This window comes from Centruroides vittatus, unplaced genomic scaffold, assembly GCF_030686945.1.
Source record: "Centruroides vittatus isolate TY-2023 unplaced genomic scaffold, ASM3068694v2 contig_1401, whole genome shotgun sequence".
NCBI lineage: Eukaryota > Metazoa > Arthropoda > Arachnida > Scorpiones > Buthidae > Centruroides > Centruroides vittatus.
The window spans coordinates 643,146-655,920 of NW_027120880.1; the positions used below are offsets into that span (position 1 = coordinate 643,146).

The window sequence follows — 12,775 nt, forward strand, 5'->3', positions numbered from 1 at the left end:
CGTATTTTTACTATCTCAGATTCAACATCACGCGAAAACGCAAGAATGTGGGCAACAATAGATTTTCCATTGTTAGCATTTCTTTGTTGAGTAGAAATTTTCAAAGCGAAAAGACGTGTTTAAAACATTGTGCTGTGATTTCTTGAAAAATATTGCGTTGGAGAGCAACGTGAGTAATATTTTGACAGAGTAGAAAATATTCTGTACAAATATTTATATAAAAATAGAATTACCGATCTAGAAATTTGTTGTCAGTATTCATAAAGTTCTTATACTTAAGTAACAGCAAAGAACTAGGATAAGAAATTAGTGTCCTAAGATAAAATTTCTATATTATAACTAATTTAAATACACATATAATCGATGCAAAAATACATTAATGACACGGAATGTGAAAATATTGATGACGGATTCCTACAAAGACTGCAAGCAAGAGTGAAGCGTCTCACACAAACCAATTTTGCTAAGGAATGGGGATTGCGTAACGCGGTAGTTGCTTCTCCGGCCATCCCTAGGCTCTTTGCCTTTGCCAAAACCCACAAGGAGACCCCTTCCCTTAGACCGATATTAGATAAAGCGAATTCGCCTACCAAACCATTAGAAATGGCGGTACACAAAATCATACATGAGCGCATGAACGCGTACCCCTGGACCATTAAGAACTCTTTAGAACTAATCGACGCATTGAGGGCAATCAACCCCACGGGCACTACATGCATCACTATCCTAGATTTCAAAGCCCTATACCCTTCTATAAAAATACAACCTTGCTTCTGCGAGTTAAGGGACATTTTGCTTAACCAGGCAGGTACCTCAGCACACCGCAAACAAATCTTAGAACTCACGGACATACTCTGCTATTCATCATTCTTCCGGTTTGGTAATAAGACTTACCTACAAAAACGAGGGGTTCCAATGGGCAGCCCCCTATCCGGAGACCTATGTGAACTGGTAATAAGGAAACTTGAACATAAAGTCATTCCGGCCTTCGGTTCCAACATCCTACTTTATAAGCGATATGTCGATGATATCATCATCATATGGAAGGATGAACCTGACATTAATAGGTTCCTAAACACAATAAACAATAACCCATATGGCTTATCCCTCAAACTAGACCAAAAAAGCGACTCATCGGCACATTTCCTCGACTTACAACTACAAATACATAACAATGAAATCTTGTTTAAGGTCTTCTACAAAGATTGTTACGTACCATTATTCATCCCCTCCAACTCGGAAGATCCGTATACATACAAAATCGCGGCCTTCCGAGCCTTAACAAAACGTGCATTCACGCACAATATCGAAGTATGAGGATACCTTAACGGAACTCAGACACATACAACAAATGGCAACTATGCATGGGTACAGCAAGAACCTAATATATAACATCGCACGCACGTGCGCGCAGGGGAACAAAAACAACAGGCACGCAGAAGTGGTGGGGCCGGAGGATAACAACATAAGGAGGAAAGTTGTAACTTATAACAGCCACCTTGATGGAATATATAGACAAATTTCAAACATCACAAAAACCAAGATGGCATATTGTAGGCCACCATCGGTATATGACCTACTCCGCAATGGAAAGGACCCAATAGACTTAAATCACGCTCCAGGAGTGTATGAGATCCCTATGTGGGACAGCAGATTTAATAATAACATGGTCTATGTAGGCTCTACCAAACGCTCCCTGCAACAACGGTTGAAGGAACACCGGTACGACATAGAGAAACGCAAATATACCACCGCCCTGGCGCGGGCAACTACGGAACCTGGTATCACTGCGGATCTAGGAAATGCTCGTATCATAAGACTCACCCACCGCACAGACCAGCTTAGAATAATGGAAACACTAGAAATTTACAAGGCTGGATTGAAAAACACATGCGTTAACTATAAAGATGCGGCTAGCATTTCACAAGCGTGGAAATACTGCTATGAAGGGAAATCACAAGATATTTGAGTCGTAAAGCATTCATTTTAACGATTATGTAGTAAATTTTCACCGAGATTTTCTCACGTGCCTTATCGTCATAGCACGAGAGAATGTTCCTTCAACAAATTTAACCGTTTCACAGTAATTTGAATCGGAAGGCATTCGATGTATACGTTCTAATTCTACACGTTCATTCATTATATTCCTGAAGATGGCCCAGGGTGGGCCGAAAACGTTAGAACAAACGTAAAAGAAATTAACTGGAAGGATTAAGGCTATATCAGAAGAAGTACATTCATCCAGTACGTTTGATTGATGTGAGTTGGAATTATAAACACTAATTTGAAATAGAATATATTTTATTTCGATAGCCAAAGTAAATAATAATGACCATAAATCTGTTTAAAAAAATATTCGATAAGCTAAGACCTAAACAACTCACAAGTTTTTTTTAAATTCAGATTGCAAAATGGAGAAATTTGAGGAAAATGCAGATATGCATGTGAATAGAGATCTTGACTTGGTGTTGTGTGAGGAACGATTTGATCCTCCGTATCTCAGCATTAATTCCCAAACAGATTATGATGATGAAGATGGTTTCTTCAGTTGGGAATTGGAAAGTTATGGAGAAACAAATTATACGGAAATTGTTCAGGATCTTGCTGAGGATTATTTTGGCTACACCAATTTTAATTCGCAACAGGATGATGAGAAGAATGTTTATTTTCGTTGCGATGAGGGCGAAGATCATCATGTATCGCGTGCTCAGAAAGTTCAGCTGCAAGCTGTTGACAATTGTCTGAACAGGTAAGATCAAATATAAAAATCTTACGTATATACGTAATTAATACGCATTTGATCTCATTTTCTGTTATTGTTTCTAGAAATTCAGAGATTATTAGAGATTGGATGCATTGAAGAGTTCCCGGTACATAAGACGACAGTTAACACAAAAACTAACGTTTTCGATCCTCCACCGAGGATATTTGGCTACACCAATTTTAATTCGCAACAGGATGATGAGAAGAATGTTTATTTTCGTTGCGATGAGGGCGAAGATCATCATGTATCGCGTGCTCAGAAAGTTCAGCTGCAAGCTGTTGACAATTGTCTGAACAGGTAAGATCAAATATAAAAATACGGTTGTTTCGGGTGACAGATCTGACTGTTTTCTGCGCGCTTTAAATGGGAGGGTCACTTTTTCTCATTTTTCGATTGTATAAGTTGCTCAATCTATGCGGATCTATACATGAGTGTTTTTCTTTTCTCGCGACAACTTCTTTTTGAATTGAACAACGCGTTGGTGAATGACAATTTTCACATATTTCTTTCTCCGACTAAAATCAAAATTTTTTTGTTTTTTACGTTGGCACAAAGTCAAAGTTTCGCTCGCAATACAAAGTATCATTACCAGTGAATAAAAGTTACAGGTTTCAATCCCATCATCTATGAAAGAAAGAGTTTCACATTACTAGCTTAGTTCCGATTTCCGACAATTCGTTGAAAGCACACGCGTATTTTTACAAACTAACCTCCTCCTCACTGGGGATGATGACCTCTTCTGAGCGGGCGAAAGAGATCACCATTTACAATTTTCGTTAAATAATCCAATGGGAGTAGGCGGTGACGGGCGCTCGTGACGTTGGCCTCGGGATGGAGCCTCCGTGATTTCTGCGTCCGCGACCGTCGCTACGCGAGGTGGTATATAACCTGATGATTTTGGAAGAACCCAAGGGTACTCACTTACGGGTCCTCTGCTTCGAAGAGCGTAATTGTGGGGAATTTGAAAAGGGCCCACGGGTTGTTCGGATTCTGTAGCTCGTGTTGAGTCTGTCCTTTCCGGTTGGATCGAGTGTAATATGATCTCGTCCCAGGGGTCAACTAATTCCGATTGAGGTGACTCCGCGTCACTACCTAAATGTGAGTTGGAATTTCCTATTCCTGGGTTATCATCCTCTTCTAGGGTTTGCTTAAATTCTAAACGAGCTATCGCAGGTTTCATTCGATTGGCGTGCGTATGCAATTTCTTTCCGGTTTGTATGTGCTGAACGATGAAATCTACCGGGCTTGTCTCGGCAACGATCCGAAAGGGTCCCTGCCATCTGGGAGCTAATTTTCGTTTCAAACCAGAGGGGACTACTACTTCCTTTACAAAGATTCGATCTCCTACCGAAAATTTGTACGGTTTGTTTTTGCGCTGGTGATATTCGTTTCTGTCTATCGCGGCTTTTTCTGCATGTTCCTGCGCTATTTTGTGTGCTGAATTCAATCGGATTCTGAGTTCGCTCGCGAAATTTTCGCTTACGTCATAACTGAGTCTATTCGGTTCCGTAACTATATCAAATGGATATGTAGGGTCACGTCCATACATTAAATAAAACGGGGTTTCATTTGTGCTCGAATGCACGGTTGTGTTATACGCGAAAAGTGCGTAAGGGATCATTTCATCCCAATTACGTTGGTCCTTGTCAACATAATGGGTTAGAATGTCTATGAGCGTTTTATTCAGACGTTCTACCATTCCATTACACTGAGGGTGATATGCGGTCGTGAGGAGTCTTTCTATACGCAGTAAATCGCATACTTCCTTCATTACCTTAGAAACAAAATTGGATCCTCTATCAGTAAGCAGTTGTTTCGGGACAGAGTGTCTTAAAATAATTTGCGTGACGAACGCTTTCGCCACTGTTTTAGCAGTAATATCTGGCAAAGGGATCGCTTCTGCCCATCTAGAGAAATGGTCTATGAAAACCAATAAATATTTGTTGCCGTTATGGGTAACAGGGAGTGGACCCTGAATGTCTAATGCAGTACGCTCAAAAAGTCTCGATACTTTCGGAAACGTCTGCAAAGGGGCTTGATGACCTTGCAGGGGTCTTCTCCTCATCGCACATTCCTGACAACTGTCGCAGTAATTCGTAATATGTTTGTTCATTTCTGGCCAGAAAAATAGTTTTTGTAATTTCTTCCGCATCTTTTTAGCACCTAAATGTCCTGAGCTAGGAATATCGTGAAATAATTTTAAGATGTATCCTATCATTACTTGAGGAATTACTAATCTGTCCCAAACCTCATTTCTTTCAGCTATTGTCTTTCTATGGTAAAGAGTTTGATCTGCGTCTAGATAAAAGTTTACTGCATCTAGGTTTGTTTCTTGGGAGGACGGGTCTCCCATTAATTGTTTTTTTAGTCGACTACAAAAAGAATCCTTTTGCTGTTGTTCGCTAACTTGTTCTTTACTAAAAATCGGCTGCACCTCGTCTATTTTCGTTACGGGCAAGCGGCTCAGCGCGTCAGCATTTGTATGCGCTTTGCCTGGTTTGTGTATGATCTCAAACTGATATTCCTGGAGCGCTAGGTTCCAACGACTTAGCCTCGAACTTTCATCTCTAACATTAATGAGCCATCTAAGGGGTCTATGATCCGTGATTATTTTAAACTTTTTTCCATACAAATAGGGTCTAAAGTGTTTGATTGACCAAATTACAGCTAGACATTCTTTCTCCGTGGTACTATAATTCCTTTCGGCTGGCTTGAGCAACCTACTTGCGTAAGCCACCGGAAGTTCTCCACGCTCATCTTTCTGCGACAACACCGCACCTATCGCAGTGTTTGATGCATCGGTTGCCAATATAAAGGGGCTATCAAAGTCTGGTGATCGTAGTAATGGAGCCGATATTAATATTTCTTTTAACCTTTCAAATACTGCTTCGTGGTTCTCGGTCCAATGGAATTTCTCATCTTTCTTCAGTAAATCGGAAAGGGGTTTCGAAATCTTTGCGTATTGAGAAATATGTCGCCTATAGTAACCTGTCAAACCTAAAAATGCTCTAACGTCCTTCTCGCTTTGTGGTCGGGGAAAATTTTTAACGCACTCTATTTTCGCTGGGTCAGGTCGAATGCCTTCTTCCGACACTTCGTGTCCCAGGAATTTTATTTGTCGTTTCAAGAAACTGCATTTTTTGGGTTTAAGTTTTATCCCTGCACTTGCCAGACGTTGAAAGACCAATTCTAAGCGCTCTAAGTGCGATTTGACGTCAGAACTAAACACTAAGATGTCATCCATATAAACCAGACAGATTTTGTGTTTTAAGCCCGTTAGTATCAAATCTGCAAGACGTTGGAAGGTTGCGGCTGCACTGCAAAGTCCCATAGCCATGCGGTTAAACTGGTAATGCCCTGACGGGGTACTGAATCCTGTCTTTTCTTTTGAGTCTGGGTCTAGTGGTAACTGCCAATATCCACTTAAGGTGTCCATTGTGGAAAAATATCTTGCCTTTCCTAGTAAACTTAATGACTCTTGAACAAGGGGCAAAGGATAAGGATCTATTTTTGTAATTTTATTCAATTGGCGGTAATCTACAACCAATCTATAGCCTTGCGGCTTCTTAGCGACCAATAAGGCCGGTGCTGACCAAGGGGAGGTAGACGGTTCAACCACCCCACTTTTAATCATATTTTCTACTAAATCGTCCATTATTTCTCTTTGCGCGTAAGGGATTCTGTATGGGGCTCGACAAATAGGAGGGCTATTCCCTGTATCTATCTTATGTTCTATTAAATCACAATAGCCTAAGTCGAAATCATCTTTCGCAAACACGTGTTTATATTTATATAGTAGGTCCAATAAAGGGGTTAACTTGTCTTTTCCTATTTCGCTAAGGTTAAACAGATTTGCAAACTGAGCTCTAGTTAATTCATTTTCATTTGATCGCATAATTCCATTTCGCTCGGTCTCTTGCTGTGTTTCTTGTTCCGCTAAGACAAAAGTCCCTACTTTACTTCCCTTACTGATTTTTACAGGCCGCGTTTTTGTATTTAAAATTCTAACAGGTATTCTACCTTGCTTCCGGGTATTTACTAATGTACTCGCAACAAAGACTCCTTCTCTTTCAAAGGGTGAAGGTTCAACTACTCCTATCCGATTTGTCGTGTGTGAATGGACTTTTCCCTCTACAATAACCTCTGATCGCGGAGGAACTACGTAATTGTTTAACAATACTACATCAGCTGACGTATCGCTCTCTCTCTTGTCTGAGCTATCAGCTTTCGTGTATCTTAAATTTCGTTTCTCCTTTCGTTTTTTTCTTTGTGTGTGTCTCGTTTTTTTCCTCTTATCTACGTTTCTGTTGTTATAATTATTATCCCTATTTCTCCTATTTCTACTAGTGATAGAATCGTCCTCTGTCGCTGCAACTTCATTTGTTTTGATTTGTTCTCGCGTTTCTTCTACCTTTCCTGTCTGCTTAGAGTTGCTAAAATTTTCTTGTAATTCAGCTGTTCCCCAAAAGTTTACGGTGTCTCCCGAGGGAAAGCTTAACGTCGCGTTTTTAACAGAAATTGTGACGTCGTATTTTTCGATGATGTCCCTGCCTAAAATTCCGTGATTTGGTTCTGTGATTTCGGGCTTTACTAAATAACAATCGTGATAAAAGACTAATCGTCCGATTCTGAATTTTAATCTAAACTTCCCGATCGTTTCTATAACGTGACCGGTAACGCTAACTAAATCTACCGTTCTCGTTTCGGCTCGCGATAGTTGTTCTATGTTGGGGAAAAGAGTTCGAGATATTAGGGTAACGGCTGCCCCTGTATCGATCGTCAACTGTACCTCTCTATCCTCGATCTCACAAATCATCGTACAGGGAGGCAAGTTTCTACCTTTCGATTCGGTTATTCCCGCTAATGGAGTTTGAATTAGGCCTTCTAGTGGCCGTTCTATTTCGCGATTGCGTTCTCGAAATTGTACCGAGGTGACTCTATCTAAATCTCGCGATTGTTTATTTTCTGACGAGTTGCGTTCTGGTGCGGGTAATGCTAAATATCTAGAGGGGGTCGCGTTGGATGGCGTTCGTTCGGTATCAAAACCACCTGTACCACCCTGACCGTAACGCGGTGGACAAAAGGAAAAGGGCACAAAGTTCCCGCTACATCCGGGTTCAAATTGCCCAAATCGTGCCTGAAAAAAGGGTATCTGTCCTAACTGATTGATTGGAAAGGGGTTCGGCACGTTTCGCACGGGGACTACCCATTCAGGAGCGTCACGCTTCGCTCCCCATCTTCCCTGATACGGTGGAGGGACCTTTCCTCCGTACCATTCGGGTGGTGATGGGACGTACTCCCACGGATTCCGATTCGACGAAAAATTTTGTAGGTATTGATCTCTGTTCCCTCTCCACGGGGGATTTGGGCCTTGCTCCTGGTACTGATTATAAAAAGGGTATCGCGCGCGGAATTGTCTTTGCGGGAAGGCGGGCTGTGATCGCGGGGAAAATTGTTGCTGTGGACGACGCTGCGGACTTGGGGGATAACGCGGCTTTCGCTTCTCATTGTTCGCCCTTTCAGCTTCTCGGTTTCGATTTGGTTGCGAAGGTTCATCTCGTCGGAAGGCGTTTGTTTGCTTTGGCGCTGGCTGTTGATCTAATTTTCTCCCAAATGTTGCTAGTTGCTTCGATAGTTGCGCAATTTTTGTGTCGAGAGCCGAATCTCTCCGCGAATTGGTCTCCTCCGACTCAGCGTCGCAATTCTCTTCGGTATCGCCTACGCTGGCGACTAAACTCCGTGTTTTTCCTGTCAGTTGATCTATTGTCTCCTCGCGGATCGCTACTTTTAATGCTTCCGCGAAGGTCGCTGGATCATGCCCCATTACCTGTCTTTTTAATCTATCTGTTAGGCCATGTAAGAATTGGACACGCAGTTTTTCGTCCAATTCTCGCTGTTGACAGCGTTTGATAACTGCTTGTTCCTGTTCGGTTGCACCTGTGTGATCTATGGCCGTTGCGCTGGCGAGAGTCTGCAGGCGAACCGCGAACTCCTGCACCTTTTCATCTCTCTTTTGGGTACACGCGTGAAATTTCTGAACCCTAATCGAGTACGGCTCTTGATCAAATCGAGTGATCATCAAGCGTTTGAATTGCGCAAAGTCTGTCACGCACTTCATATTTAAATCTCGCCATGCGAAGTCTCTAGCTACACCTGCGAGTTTGCACTTCGCAATACTCAAGCACTGTCTCGGCGTCCATCCCGCTAGGCTCGCGATCTCTTCCAGCGTGTCGAAAAAGTCCATGACACGTCCAACTTCTCCCGAAAACGTTGGGATCATACCTCCAAAGGTGGAGATGGATGGAAGAGTCCCGCTTCCGTCACGAGGCCGCGCCGCACTTGCCTCTGCCTCCATTTTTCTCACCCACGTATTTTGGCCACAATGCCTTCGTCGGCGTACTTACTAAATTCGTGGGACTTAAAATATCCCACTTCTGACACCACTGTAAGTTCGCCGAAATGGGGGGGGAGTTTTATTCCCAACCGTCGGGATGGCTAAGGGCTATTCGCATGTGGGTGGCGGTTTTGAGGAGGCAGAAAAACAAGCGTTTCACATAGAAACCGTTTATTTTAGTCGAAAATGCTTACATAAATTTAGCAATGGTCCTTGAGTTCAGAGCTTTAGGTTGTTTTCGGTTTCGGTCTGGTCCTACGCTGGAGGGGCCCCGTAGCAACGTCGAGTAAAAAGTTCGAAATTCTGAAGAGACGGTGCACAAAAGATGAACGGAAACACCACTATTGGAGGTGAACGAACACAACAGGTAGTCTAGAGGAAGCTCTTCTGTCCTTGATATCGGAGGCTTTATAATTTTCTCGGGATCGAATCATCGCTAATTGGCTAACTCTTCTCCTCCTCGCTTCCCAATTGGTTTCCCACCTGTCTCCAGGTGTAAATGGAGCTTCGTTAGGTCGCAGGAAAGGTCGACAAAAGAAGGTTCATCCGACACCGTCTTTTAGACTATGATCGCGTTTAATTGTTGACGACGACACCAACGCTCATTTTGATATATTTTTTTTTCTTTCAGGTTTCGTTTTGCTTTTTAAACTGCGTCTTAATTTTTAATATTTTTCTTTCTAAATTTTCTTTACCTAAAATTTTGTTTTCCCCGTTACTCGTTATGAGCGTCGACATCAAAGTCCGGTGTCGCCGACTCGACACTTATAAAAGTTATCATTTCGCGGTTTGACTTAACAAACTTGTACATATCCCTTTTGGGGGCTATTTCCGGGCCTCACAGTTATTATGTGAGGGCAATTGGATCCTGCTGCTGCTAGTACGAAATTACAAAGATATGATGATTGGATTGTTTCTTTCAGTTGGGAATTGCAAGTTACCAAGAAACGGGTGATTTGAAACAGTTCGTGAATCTTACTGAAGATTGTTTCAACGACATCGATTCTAATTTGCCACAGGATAATAAAACGATGTTCAGTTTTGTTGCGATAAATTGAAAAATCATCTTGCATCTATTGATGAGATAGATGAGCTTGAAGATATTAAAGATGAATCCAATAGGTGAGATTTTTATTTATATTTAATACAAATTTTTATCTCATTTTCTGTATTGTATTTATGTTAAAAATGAAATGATTTATAGAAAAATAAAAAAATGTTATTCATTATTAAAATTAATATTTAATATTCATGTTCAATTTTTCTCAATAACAATAACATTTAATTCTGAATATTTTATGTAGTTAAAGAAAAATAATAAAATGAAACATCTAATCGTAATTAAATTTTGCTATTTCTTTTATACTTTAATGATAATGAGCAGTTCTAAATTGATGATAAATTCGATTTCGACAATGAATATTATTCTTTTGCATTTAAAACTTGTTTCTGGAAAAATCGAAGTGGAAGATCTAAAGATTTAATTTATACAATATTACATTTGATTAATTTAAGTATTTAATATTTATTAAAGTTGATGAATTTTCATGTTTTCACAAAACTTTTTCTATTTATCGGAAGTTTGTCTGAATGTACATAGCTGTGACCTACTTTCAGTAAATCTATGATCAGTATTTTTGAAATAATTTTTTGTCAACAGATACTGAAAGAGACAAATCATCTAAAAATTCTTGTTCTGTCAGACATAAAACTTTATCATTAAAAGATCAGTATCTCTGATTGTAGAATACTTAGCAGTTAATATAGACTTTTCATTCTCTGTTGCTTTATTATTTCTGTTCCACGTAAAAAATATAGCATTGTCTTTATCACAGACAATTACATGAATTCGAAAACTGTAAAACTAGATTTATCTCAGATAGAATCTTTTAGAACTGCAAAGTTGTAGGAAAAACATTTTCATTTGGTTCTTGCACCTTAAGTGGATTAATATGTACTGTACCTGTATTACTTCAGCCGTGTTTCATAAAATCCAGGGCAAGCTGTACAAGCTTTTTAGTTGTAGACAGCATATTATATTAATGATTATTGTCCAACTTGTAAAATGCTTTTAACGCCATTGTATGAGAGTAAGGTGTTATACTACTTTTAACACTTACCATAGATGAAGGTGTTACGTTTATAAATCAACAGTGCCTTTGAGGGAAAAAGATAGTATCAACTCATATCACGTTCTTCCATTGGAAAACATCAAGACAATGTAGCATAACTTCATCTACCGAATATTTCTATATGAAAGGCTACGCGCATCAATAACATTTAATTCTGTAATAAAGTTTGATAGATAACACTTTCTCTCAAGCAGAAAAATCAATACTTTCCTCCATTTAAATGTTCAATTTTATTTTACTGTTTAATATTTTGTTAAGAATGATAAATATGTATTATCAATGGTTTACAATTGATTTACATTTTTCATTTTGATACAACAGGATAATAGAAGATACGACATCCAATGTGCATGAAAAATTGATGAACCATGCACCAAAAAAGAAAAGATTCGCTAAATTAAGAAAATTTTTTAAATTCTTCTTTTGGTATGTATGTTTAATATATGTAGCCTATATAAATATATATTTGATATGCACACATAGGCTGTTTGACAAATTCTTATAACACTTGAGGTTATGTTAATATTTTTTAACTTAGATAAAGTCGTACATATCCTTCAAAATATTGATTGAATTTCTACATATCGCTTAATTTGTAGATTTGTGTACACTTTCGATTCGTAATCACGAACAACTAGGTAGATAATAAAAGTCTAAACAAGTGTTTAAGAATAACAACTTTACTGAATTAGTTGGTTAACTAACCTAAATTAGAAAAAAATAGCTATTGATTTGAAAATTATTTAGATAATTGAATATTTTAGATGAAAATTTTATTTACTTTTATTTTATTTTTACAGAACACAGAAGAATTTTAGAATTTACATCTATTTGAACAGAATTACTATTGTATATTCCATCATATATTTTCAATTTATTGATACATTATTTGTATTTGTTAACTTTCAAGTTTATGAATCTTAATTCTGTTCGTAATTATTATTATTTTCATTAAAATATGTTCGAAAATGGAAAAAATCAAATTTGTAAATAAAAGAAATTTTAAATTGAAAATTTTCAAAAAAGCTTTAAAATTTAAAATTTCCAAAAGTTTTAAAATTGAAACTTTCCAAAGAAGCTTTAGATTTGAAAATTTCCAAAAAAATTTTAAAATTTAAAATTTCCAAAAAAAGTTTAAAATTGAAAAATTTCCAAAAAAATTTTAAATTTAAAATTTTCAAAAAGATTTTATAAATATTAAAATTTCCAAAAAAAATTTTAAATTTAAAATTTCCAAAAAATTTTAAAATTGAAAATTTCCAAAAAAATATTTTAAAATTGAAAATTTTCAAAAAAGTTTTAAAAATTTAAAATTTCCAAAAAAGATTTAAATTTGAAAATTTCCAAAAAAATTTTAAAATTTAAAATTTCAAAAAGTTTTAAAATTAAAAATTTCCAAAAAAGTTTTAAAATTTAAAATTTTCAAAAAAAGTTTTAAAATTGAAAATTTCCAAAAAAATTTTAAAATTTAAAATTTTCAAAAAA

At 38.1% G+C, this 12,775-nt stretch overlaps 1 protein-coding gene across 1 annotated transcript; it reads left to right on the forward strand.

Annotated features, from left to right (window-relative positions):
- Positions 1-363: 363 nt before the first annotated feature.
- LOC136968139 (uncharacterized) lies at positions 364-1,317 on the forward strand. The gene has a single exon (XM_067262098.1). The coding sequence runs from the start codon at positions 364-366 to the stop codon at positions 1,315-1,317; it is 954 nt and encodes a 317-aa protein (XP_067118199.1).
- Positions 1,318-12,775: the final 11,458 nt, after the last annotated feature.

What these genes read in the sequence shown, in the direction of transcription:
- LOC136968139 (XM_067262098.1), top strand. Translation starts at nt 364, where the DNA reads ATGCAAAAATACATTAATGACACGGAATGTGAAAATATTGATGACGGA.